General features: G+C 38.6%; 1 protein-coding gene across 1 annotated transcript; it reads right to left on the bottom strand.

Moving 5' to 3' along the window:
• Positions 1–1323: 1323 nt before the first annotated feature.
• On the bottom strand, positions 1324–10706 carry LOC101846114 (tubulin-specific chaperone A). Its single transcript, XM_005091723.2, has 4 exons — positions 10328–10706; positions 7004–7109; positions 3934–4020; positions 1324–2021 (listed from the first exon to the last, which is right to left on the bottom strand). The coding sequence occupies exons 1-4, from the start codon at positions 10378–10380 to the stop codon at positions 1938–1940; spliced, it is 330 nt and encodes a 109-aa protein (XP_005091780.1). The 5' UTR covers positions 10381–10706; the 3' UTR covers positions 1324–1937.
• Positions 10707–12762: the final 2056 nt, after the last annotated feature.

Below are 12762 nucleotides of genomic sequence, written 5' to 3'. Positions count from 1 at the left end.
AAAACCCTATTTTTTCCCATACCGGGCATGTTTGTAACCGCCATTTCCTCATAAAGTCAGTATTTTATTTCTCTTTATCGGCTGTTTTCTCAAAATGCGACTTTTTTCTATACTTTTTTGAATAACTCCACCATTTTTCTTCCAATCTTCATGAAATTTTCACAGAATGAAGAGAAGAGGTAATACTAAAAATATGTGTGTTGAATTTTTGATATATGGAATAGATTTTTGTTGGTGGTGTCTGGAGTGTGGATTTTCACAGATTTTTCGCAAACTTGAGTGCTACCTCAGGAAAAAATTCATTAAAAATTTTCTTATTCGATTAGGAAAAAAACAACAAACAAATTTTTAGATCTAATGTTTGTGAACACGCAAGCAAAAAAAAGAATCAATTTCCATGAGCGATAAGTGCGGTATTCATTACGCAAGACATGTCAATAAAATCCAATATGGCGGCGTATCCATGGAAACGAAACTTTTTTCTCAAATTTGATTGTGGATTTTAAGATTCCTTACTATGCTTCTTATATGTGTGAAATTTGGTAAAATTCGGTCCAGTAATAAGCGAGATAGCCTCCAGGTGTAGCCCCCCCCCCCCCCTTAAGTAAGAGCCTAACAGCACTTGCATAAGTCATTTAAGCGTCAAAGATTAGAGGTGTTGCTAGAGAGTAACATAAAAAGAAAAGGAGGAGAGACAGGACAATTGATATTTGATCAGAAAGAAAGAGCAAACCACACCGGAGCAGCCACCAACCACCCACTACAAAGGACTTTCTCTTTAAAAAAAGCATGAAGGTACAGAAAAATTGCCAAGCCACCATGAACTACCAGTGGAGGCCCAACTATAAGTACAAGAGAAAGAGAGGAAAGAGGGTGGGGTGCTGTTGTCAGTTGTGATGTAAGCCTTTGTTAACATGAAAAACAGCATCAAACAAATTTTAATACAGACAAAACTGCGCTGGGAAAGGCAAAATCACCACCAAAAAAAAAATGCAATTGAGAGGAAAGAGATGCCCTTGAGAGACAGACAGATGAGCATTTGATACGGTGCAGCCTCTCTATAACAACATTGACGGGACCCGAAAAAAAATGTCGTTTTAGAGAGGGAACCAAAAATATTACTAATGATATATTATAAGGAAAAAATTGGGACCTGGGCACCAGGTCGCTATATCGAAGGTCGTTATAGAGAGACTCCACTGTATGAGGATGTAAAAGTCACAAAGAATAGTCACCCATCAAATTACCACAGTTTCTACTAAATCTAATAGTGTGAAGAAAGTGCCATCGATAAATATTTCAATAAATGACAAAATTCACTTGTATTTAAAAATCATCTTTTATTAGTGCAAAGGAATAAAAGGTAACAAGCAAAAATCATTTAAAGAGGCAAGTTGTGATTTGGTACCACAGTTTGCAGTCTCCCCAACAGTATCAAAACCCCTCCAGAAATTGTCCCACTTCTGCCATGAGTATGAAAATATGTGAAACATGACACAAGGTATTCATGTGCTTTTTTTTTGTCTTTCGTATTTCTCCGAAAAAAAAAGTGCTTAACACACACCTGAAACAATGTGAAGACTAGACTCATCATGGACGAAGGAATACAAACTAACATTGCAAAGCACATAACCTGTGTAACAATACTATCATGTGCTAGAGGGGTCTTTCCTTCTTCCATCTATACAGATCAATTTCTGCACCACGAGCACTGAAGACCTATTGTTTTCCTTTTGTCCTGCAAAAATTTCTCATTTCAATTAAATAATCTGGCTGCACACAAGCTTCATCAAGTCCACAATCACATTATTCCAAAGTTAAAAAAAAAAAAAAAAAATCTTTTATGGAATGAGCTGTGTATTGAGAGGAGGCAACTGACAAATTGTTCATTTTCGGGTGATACAGAATGGATGAAAATATGCACAATTCAGGACACCTCAAGCAATCACTGGTTCTGCAGTAGCAAGAGCTTCTTTTGCTTGAGTAAACTCTTCAGCCTCAGCCAAGTCGGACTCTTTTTGCTGTAACAGAAAACAATACTCTCGTTGTAAATTAACATTCACATCATTTATGATTAGGAAAACAAAGCTCAATAAATACCATATTTACAACAGTGTCATCATAAAATAGTAAAGCAAATAATATCCCCTCCACCCTTCAAACTTTTTAACCTTGCATGCAACATCTGGGGTCCCTGCATAGGACACAGTGGCATAGCTGTTATGTCTTACTGGAACAGGGGACAGCAAGCTGTGATCATGATGGTGGGCAGATGCAAAAGATTATCATTCTTTATTTTCAACCTTTGAAATATAATGCTTTTTAAAAAATACCGGTAGATTCTAATCGAGCATAATACTTCAACTATTCCTTTTCATGGCCTCAATCCAAGAATCCCACACAAAATACTGATCACAGACTATTTCCCTCTCAGTGTTAGCTTGTATCACATCTTGATGAATCGAGCAATCAGGTCTGTGAATGCCATGGCTCAGTGTCATTGGTAAGGCTTAAGAACTGGGACGACCCAGACATCAAGAATAGAGTACCAGGCTATAACCAACTACAAGCAGTGTTCAGTTAATATAGTAGAATTCAATTCCCACACATTTGTCTTATTATGAAGGGAAAATGGAGGGAAGCAGGGGAGAGGGGTGACTATTCCAAGGTCTGAAAGGTATTTCCCAGTTTACTATTAAAATCAAACTTCACTGCCACATGTGATTCAACAGAAAGGACACGCGTAGTGTAATGTAAAATAACTGATTATTAAAACTGAAAGAGAATACATGGCACACCAGTTGTGGCATTTAAGTTGAAACTAGGTGTTCCCCATTGAGCCCTTTCTCTTGTTGGGATCTTGAGGTCAGCTGGCTAATGTGGCTGTGGCTGGGCTGGTCAAATTTTTGGTACTTTTCAACATAAACTATGTCTACCTTCAGAGACTGTCAGATCTAGATCTATCCTCAGGATTTTGTTTGTTTGAGTAAACAGAAGTACATTGACACAATAATGGTCATTTAGTACTGGGAAAAGTAAAACAGACAGACAGCAACAATAGAGGGAAAGTAAAGAAGTAGGACCTACCAGTGGCACCCTCCAGCCACCCGTTCCCTCAGGACTTCTGATTGTATTTGCTTGCCTTATTTAGTAATTAGCTGGCCGTGAGTCTGCCTTTCACCTTTCAAATTTGAATTGGTGCCGTCATAACACAATGATGTTTTATGGCTTGAGCAGGGAACTTAGTCAAAAATGGAAAGCTAAAAATTGTAGACAGTATATGGGGAGGAGCAATGGGATCAACCTGGATCTTGAGGCTCATTTCAAAGTGAGGGGGGGAGGTCATTTCACCAATTGCAGGGCTGACCATGAGTTACCAGGGAGACTCAAACTTATTTTCAGTCCAAATTCTGGGTATGTACCTTTCTTCTTTAATAACCCAGGTTATAACTGGCTGTGCAGAATTGTGATTTCACACATAAAAAGACATTGCATTGATAGTCAGTTTGATATTGACGTTGAAAATATCTACTGAGCTGATTTTGAATAAAATAGGTACGGAACTAAAAATACAACACATTGGGCACCCTATAAATACTTTCCTCAAAGACGGACTAAGCAACACAAAACGAACACTCAAAGACATAATAAATCGCAAAACATAGGGCTTTCAGCCCACGTACTTAGTGGTTTGCCGTGTAAAATGGGCAGGAAGTTACATTTGTTTCAAATTTTGGCAAGAAAGTTCCACCGATGAATGAGTCAGTGAGCTAACTTATCCCAATTACCCCCAGCCAAGAAGATGTCAAGGACTGAAGAGCTACACCAACTAAAAGTCACATTATCGGTGAATAGTATGATGAACATTTCAAAATTACACAAATGTAACAAATAACCTTCATAATTACAGCAAAGTTTCTACATTGTATTTACCAATAACTCATCCAAGTCAGCATAAGCTTTTTTCAATCTCCTGATAGTGTCTGGCACCATCGACCGGGATTCTTGAAGAACTTCACCCTAAAATAGAAGGAAAAAAATAATACGCTCACACAATAGGGCAAGGAGAGACTAAATATATATACAGTCAATAGGAAAAGTCAGTAATAATATCTGATAAACTTTTACATGAGAATACTAGATTCTATTTAAGGTAATTTGAGCAAATTATGAACTAAGTTCCAAATGTTTGTTTTATTTTCTCCTAAAATGAAGAGAAAAACACAAAAAACAGTTCTTCCAACTAACACAATGTTTCATATGATATATGATGGGCTTTTGACAAAATGAATAATTCAAAACAAAGTTAAAATTTAAACGTTTATACATTTTTACTATAAATCCAATTACAGTTCATCCTTGTTCTAATTTTCCATCAGACAAGATAATCAAATGCAACATGTGCAGTAGGAATGTGATCAATTATAACCTCTTCTTAAATGCCTTTTCTTTCATAGAAGATAGAAAAACAATAAGGATGCTATTTTTCAGCAAAAATAAAGGCAAGGCTAAAGCTTACATGGGAGGATCAACAGGTTAAAGAAATGGTAAAGTATCTAAATAACTGTTAGTTCCAAGGACCTGAAATGTTCAGTCCCTAGAAACACACTGCTTGACTTTGACTTTGTTGTTGTTGTTAGCTATCCAGTAGCATCTGAGCGTTAACTTTTCTGCATGATGCCATTCGGTAATAGCTGCATGTCTGTTCTAATTGTTGTCTTGAGGAGTAGAGGCAATTAGACGCGTGGGGTAGCTTGGGAAGAAAACATCCCCTTAATTCAGTTAGTTTTCTACAGAAGAACAGATGATGTTCCACTGTCTCTGAGGGGTAGTCACATAGTGGGCAGGCAGCAGATTGCTTTACTCCAATTCGGTTGAGATGTTGGTTGAGGGGTACATGTTGTGTTCTAAGTTGGAAGATTATGGATTAATTCTCCTCCTCAACTCATTGATTGGATCTTTGACCAGTGGTTTATTCATGTGGCCATACATCCTCCTTCCTGTCGTACCTGTGGCACAATCATTCATCCACTCTTCCTTGAGGTTTGACTTGATCATTTGGCAGCAGGTGGTGTAATTCGTAGGAATTTCAGGCTGAAGGAGGCTAGCTCCTTTCTTTGCCAGAGCATCAGCTCTTTCATTTCCCCATAACCCAGTATGGGCAGGAATCCATTGTAGGACTACTCTGACGTGGTGCCCACTTATCAAATTATGTAGACTCCAAATCAAGTGCAATATATCTTTGTTCACATCAGTCCCACTCTCAAGTGTCTCTAGTGTTGAAAGGCTGTCTGTAAAGATAACGATGTCTGTGGTAGCAAGTGGGTTAGTGTCAAACAAGTAGTTGATGTAGTTTGCTGTGTTGACGATAGCCTGTTGTTCGGCAATGAAATTGGAGCAGAAGGACCTGCTGGAGTTAAAAACTTCTTTTTTTTATCCCACTGGGCAAGTGGATCACTGACTCATATCCAGCGTTGATTGTTGCCTTAAAGGCAGATCCATCAGTGTATGTGTGGATTCATGTTGGTGGATAGGAATCAATTGTTTCAAGGGCAGAATATTTTAGTGCTATAGGATATGTGTTTTTATTGCTCTCGTCCAAAAGTGTTTTCCTAATTTCTGGCTTTGCTATGGTGAGATGTGGTGGGAGAGTTGAGGGAACTCTTTCCAGAGGTTCTCGTCTTTCAGAGAGGTGATGTTTTTCTTGGAGATTGAGAACAGTGTCAAGTACAGATTTAGTATTTTTTAGTCTTTGATTAGGTTTCCACTTGTCATTAAGGACTCTATTATGGTGGTTATTTTCTAGCCTTCTAGATCTTTCATATACTTCTAAAGCTGCCCGTTTTCTTCGAGTTTCTAATGGCTCAATATTTGTGTGGATTTCACAGGCTGCAGTCGGTGAGGATCTCATTCTGCCAGAAATGAGACGAAGAGCTTGGTTTTGGATGGTGTCCATTGAGTTCTTTGTAGTTTTACTGCAAATGTTTTGTAGAACAAGATTATAATCAAAAACAGCTCTGGTATATCCTAAATAGAGGCCTCTCAAGGTGTTCTTGTCTGATCCCCAGTTGGTACTGGCTAGTCATTTGATGAGATTAAGTCTCTTCATAGCCTTCTTCCTAAGGTTGTTGGTGTGTTGTTTCAGGTTGGACTTTGACTTAATGTACTTCAGCCACCACAACCACTTCTAGAAAACAGTGGTAGTCAGATTCTGGTATGCTTTGCATCTCTAAATTTACAGCTCCTCCTAGGTCCTCAATGCATTCAAACTTTCGCCCAGCAAGCTTATCTTTCGGAATAGGAAATAAAAAAAATTCACTGGAAGTTAAGTCAAGACTATAGACTGGATGAGACAAAACTTGGATCTCTTGCTCTGCCATGCAGAGTTGTGGTCCTTACTTTGTAAGGATATGCATTGTTGCAGAGGAGCAATGTGCTTGAGGTTCTGATCTTTAGTATCTGCTCATCAACAGCATTTTTCAGCAAGGGCACAATCTTTTGCGTAGTGTAAGAAGGAGTCATAGTAGTACTATATGTCATGATATCAACCATAAAGGATCATTATAACTGAAGAAGACAGTAAAAAGACTTTCTGCGTTGAAATCCTTGAAGTGAAATGACAGGCCTGTCTCCTTTTTTCATCTATCCACATGTAATTCAGCCATTTTGGTGGAATTCCAAAAAAGGGAATGCATCATCAAAATGTTTCATCTCCCAAGACAATACTTGTAATTCGGTAAGGCCCATGGTGTTAAAACATATTGTGCAATTCTATGGGATATTTGGAATTATATCAACATGGATGGAGACATCAAAAACATGAAACCTACTACTTGTGATAACCTCTGATCACACAACTGTAAGAAGACAGACATATATTTATGGTAGTTTTACAGTGTACAAAGTCCAGTAAGCCCCCCCCCCCCCCAAAGAAAAGCAGATGCAATTGACAACAAATTTTTTCTTTAGAACACGAAAAGAGATCCGGCCAAAGCAGTGTTACCTGTTTCTTGACATCATACTCGTCTTTTCCATCAGCTTTCATTTTCTCAATCTTCTCTTCAATCTGAGTTGCTTCTTTCTCATAGCTCTCTTTTTCCTTAACGAGCCTGTAAGAGAAGAAATATATTAGAATTAGTATAATAAAATATCCATCACACAGATGTGCCTGATCCCTTCAAAGGGCAAATACAAAAGGCTCCTGAACCTCCCCAATCTGAATAGTACCATTATCTTTGGAGGGGGTTCCTTTCTCTTTCCTCTCTTATATTGATTGGGACATGTGTTTTTACCTATTTTTTAATATACATATGAATTCGTTTCCTAGCTGACATTAGAAATTTGGCAGAAAAACCAAAGGCCGAAATAGTGCTCAAAAGTACTGATCAGACCCTCACATCCTCAATGTAGAAGAAATTGGTATCAGTTCTCCAAAACACCATTAAAAACAAGAAAAAGAAAGAACCCCCCCCCCCCCCCCCCCAACACCATGCACATATTTATTTATAAGTGAAATCTGGAAGTACAGATTAAAAAAAAATGTATACAACGAAACTCAGATGCAATGAAATTGTCCTGCCTGACCTTCAGTTTTGTTGAATCTCAGAGTTAGTTGAAAGCAATGTGGTTGGCGGGTGCTCTGGCGTGGTTTGCTTCTTCTTTCCTATGAAACATCTATCGTCCATCTATCGTCCTTATCTCCCCCTTCTTCTTTTTTATGTTTGTTACTCTCTTGTAACACCTCTAATCTTCTGGCGCTCATTTGACCTTATGCAGTTGCGAGCTCCGTAAAACCTCTACTAAAAACGAAAGCAATGTGAGATTTTTGAATTGATAATGATAGCAGGTAGCCTACTAGTGGGTCTGTGTAAAAAAAGGCACATTCCCTCCAATGAACGACTGTGTCAATACTAGTGCCTTGTGTACTGCAATAAAAGGACAGACCAGCACGCAATTCATCACATAAAAAAAATAAAAAATATATATAGATATACATACAGTCCGTGCTGGCTCTAAGCACGCCGGCATAACGAACGTTTCGGATTCAAGCACGTTAAACAGCTGTTACTGAATTTTTGCTAAATAAATCACATGCCTTTAAGCACGGTAACTTCGGCTTCAGGCACGCTTCATTTACAAGACAGTCAATACTTTCATGATGACTCATCGAAGTTCGAACACAGTCTACACCGCAGCAGTGAGTGTTTTAAGAGAAACACAAAGAACACAAGTGATGGAGACACACACCTACACGCACGGACAGGAAGGCAGAGAGATGAACAGGGCCGCATGCGTGGACATGGGATCAAGCCTTTGGCAAAGCTACACACGTGACACACACAAAAAATACATAAAGAGTCGGGGAGACGAGAAAAGGAGGCTGACTGGTTTCACTTTTGCCCCTCGTTATCCGATAATCCTGATATGTATCACGCGTGAGGTGGGATGAAGGCGGTGGTAGTGGTATGAATGTGGCACAGCGGGCAGTGGTACGCACAGGCAGTGTGTAGGCCTTGTGTGCTGTATCGTGACTGGCCGTCTTAAAATTAAGTTTTCCTTTCCCATTCGATCATAAAACGAAAGGAACAAAACAAAAACTACCCTGGTGGGTAAAAAAGACAGTGCACACTTTTGGGAGACCACTACTTGAAAACAAAAGGGTAATAACTTAGGAAATGTTCAAACTAAAGATCTCTGAAGGTCTACTTCGCACTCAAGCACGCTTCGCCATTGAGCACGCTTAAAAGCCTTCTCCCGATGACCGTGCCTAAAGCCGGCATGGACTATATATTTCATCACAGCTCAGTAAATGGGAAAGACCATTGAAGACGGTCACGTTAGGATCTCTGCTGACATTCCATGCTGCAACACTTTTATATCCACACATATATCCCCCCCCTCCCAGCAGTCCTTCCAAATATAGTGGATAAAGTTCTTTCAGCGGCTGGAGAAAAAAGTGTAACGATTCATAGAAATTTTTTCTTGGCTTGCCCTCATAGTGGTCAAACTAATCTCACATCTCTGGCCCATAGCTACCCAAGAAAGCTTTCACAGGCACTTGTGAGATTTCACATCCACACAACTATGACCATCTGTACCACGCAGGGCTCACATAGATGGGGTAACATCTAGGACTACCCTCAAGTTGCATCCCTGTTCCTCTTCCTCACCCGACAGCATGGCATAAAGGTCAGGCTCGTAGGAATCAAACTTGATAGGTTTTGTTTCGAACCAGGGCTGAGTGGGTTTAGACATGTAAAAACCCTCCAAAGACATGGAATTTCTTTCCATTTTTTCGTGTTAGAAGGCAGGTTTCTGTTTTATACAGGTTTATCTGACTATAGAGGAATTTATCATGGGGAGAGCAGGGAGATTCCATGCCATATGACAGGTCTGACCGTCTAACACGGGTTTCCGTTACGGCAGGTTCAACTGTGCTTGGGTTTCTCAAATTTTTCGCTTCATCAATTATAAAAACCAGAATTGTCAATTACACATAATTGTCAATCCCTGAGTTTAAGTCTAAGTGCTGTGCTTGACAGTACAAAGAATGCTAACTTCTAACGAAGTGGTCAAAGTATAGCTAGCCTGACAGTCTGGCTGTCCTTTTAGTATGGTTAGCCTAGCCGTCTAGCCATACACATAAGTACGGCTAGCCTGCGAGTCTAGCCGAACTAAACTTGTCTAAAGATCTAGGTTTGGCCCTATTGACCGATACCTGTTGAGTACACATGTCTCATAGATCTCTAGTAATTATTCAGGTATAAAATAACAGTATGCATGTCATTGTCAGTAAGGCACCTTTTGGTTTCGTCTGAAATACAAATACTTAAGGCGTTAGATGTATTGCAAACTAAAATTTCATTTCCACTTCAGCCATGTACGGCTAGCCTACCAGCCGTCTAGCCGTGCTTATTTTAGGTCCTATTGGAAACCTGTTGAGTACACAGAGGTCTCATTAGTAGTCTTATTATTTAGATTTAAAATACATGCACTGTCAGAAAGGCACCTTTTGGTATCGTTTCAAATACATTTGTTGGCCTATTTATAGGCCAAGATCTAGATTCTAGATTCTAGACTTTTAAGTCTAGATTCTAGATTAGATTTAGATTATTAGGTCTAAATTGCAAACTAAAAATTTATTTACAATTCAGTAAGCTAGGCCTATTTTTTGCTGTTTGTAAGTCTAGCCATCATGTAAGTCATTAAGTACGGCTAGCCTGCCAGTCTATCCTAGCCTAGCAGTCTAGCCTCTTCCAACTTCTAAAATTCTGTCTCTTCCCTTAGCCTTAGCCTAATCCTTTATAATAACTTTAACAAAACTTACCGTTTCACCACACCAGTTTTAATCTTGATTTGCTTGATACGAGGATCTGCCATTATTATATTTTCAGTGCTGATTCGAACTCGATATTAACTGCAACCAAATGTTTTGACTTTTAGGCGTGCGTTACTATGTTCACTCTGTGACTCAGCCAGCAGTCAGTCAAATCAACATGAGCAAGTTGCGGCAGAAAAGAGCGAAAGAAAGCGATGATAACATACCGGAAGTCATGATAAATGTTTACAGGTAATGAAACTCCCCAGAGATATTATTCCCACGATTTAGAGGGTCCGTCATGGAAATATTATGAAAACTACGTAAATCTATATCAAATGTTTATCATTTCATACTTGCAATGAAAATTAAGAATGATGGTAGACTAATCTTGTTGACCCTTTCAAATTTTCTAGTTAAAAAAAAAACGACCCTGAGAAACTATAATGTATTTAGAGTGTCTAAAATGAATGAATCACCGGAAAGGGTCAAGGCCACAAATGCCGTGTTTCCAATGTACACAAATTCAACTTTTGTATTCCCGAACAAACTAATCGGCGCCGTGTGAGATGTGACCTCTGACTCTGAATTCTGTGCTCTGAACTGACCGGAATGTTTTTGGACACAGCTGATGGATGAAATGAAAAGACTGAAATGAGTGCTTTTGTAGTAATTCTGTGCATCTTCTGTATTCTTCCGTGCTGGCTAGTTGTGTCCACATACGAACAATCCTCTTCTAGATTCTGATCTAGTCATACCATTTTTATTAATATTGACATTTTGAATATGATGCTGATGCACATGTCTTGTTTACTAATTTATTATTATTATTACATTATTAGTTTGGAGTGAGGAGGCCTTCTTGTGCTCTTGACATTGACAATTGGCATTTTCTACCACAGATGACAAGTATTCTGACTAGTCTAGGTCTAGATTTACCAACTGTTACATGAACTTAGATCTAGCTAGATTCTAGATCTAGATCTAGAATCTAGATCTAGATCTAGTCGTACTAAAGAATCTTTATGTGGTATAGATCTAGTATATAATAGTAGATCTAGAATCTAGATCTAGATCTAGATCTAGATCTATATTATATAGATTTTATATATAAATCTACATTTTTTTTCTATTTCTCTGTCTGGTCAGGTCAAATCTAAATGATTAATAGAATATATGCTATAATATCTTTGTTTATGTGTCAGTGTGTAGGGAAGTGATGTTGTACTGATCTGTCACTTATCAAAATCAGTAATGTACTGTGTTCAGAAGTTCAAAGGAGTCAACCTTACATTTGAAACAGAATAAGCGATAATATGTACTCTGATTATAATTAAATAGTACAATGGCTTCTGTAGGTCAAAACATCACAATCAGACGGTGGAGTCCAGGTGATGATGACGGAGTGTGGAGTGTGCTGAGTGATGGAAGTTATAGTCTTGTTAATTCAACGTTTACAATGTGCTTGAAGAAACGAACTGCAAAAGTTGCTATTATTGTTTTATTGGGCATTTGCATGGTACTGAAAATCCCAATTTTATATATAGTGGTGATGTATTCTATATTTTTTCTTCTCATTTATATAATTTCTTTGTTAGGATCTGTTATATATCTTTATGGATCAACTCTCAAAGACTTGAAGGACATCTCAAAGTCTTATTTTGAAGATTCAGACCATCATTTTTGGGTTGCGGTTTGTGATGGAGAAATTGCTGGAACCATAGCTATTGTGAAAAAGAAATTTCCTTTGGTAGGATCTCCCGAAGCACTGGAAAAAGAAACTTCTCCCGAAGCACTGGAAAAAGAAACTTCTCCCAAAGCACTGGAAAAGGAAACTAAAGTCCAACGTTATGGCAGCAAAGTTGACATCACTGTGAAGGATGGCAGAAACAAGATTGCTATGCTAAGAAGAATGTCTGTGAAAAGGCAGTTTAGAGGTTTGGGAATTGCGAGGAAGTTAGTTCTCGAAGCAGTTTCCTTTTGCAGGCAGTCTAGTTACAGCAAAATATTTCTGATTACAACTGAAGTGCACCATGCTGCGAGGTCATTATATTCTAAGTTAGGGTTTCATCTCTCTGCTGTGAGGCCATACAGGTACCTGTCTGGTTTAGTGACAGTCAAAACATTTGAATATGAAATGGATCTCTAATGTTCACTCTCCTCACATACATACAAATGTACAAAGATACATCGGAGCAAATACACACGTCTATTGAGCATAGATAGCATAGTGTCCTGTTACTCTCTTACTTGTTACAAGTTTCAGTTCCCAGTAATAGTTTACTGGCGTCTGTGGTGTAGTTTAAGCGCTTGTTGCATGCAGGAGACCCAAGTTCGAGTCTCAAGTGAGGAGAAATTTTTATCAAATATCTTGGTTTTCTCTTGGGATGTTGTAGCCCTCTTAGCCCATATTGGCCCTGGCAGGCTTAGCTTGAAGCCCACCC

The sequence above is a fragment of the Aplysia californica genome, unplaced genomic scaffold (assembly GCF_000002075.1).
Source record: "Aplysia californica isolate F4 #8 unplaced genomic scaffold, AplCal3.0 scaffold00035, whole genome shotgun sequence".
Classification (NCBI taxonomy): Eukaryota; Metazoa; Mollusca; class Gastropoda; order Aplysiida; family Aplysiidae; genus Aplysia; species Aplysia californica.
This window is presented reverse-complemented; position numbering and strand designations above follow the sequence as displayed.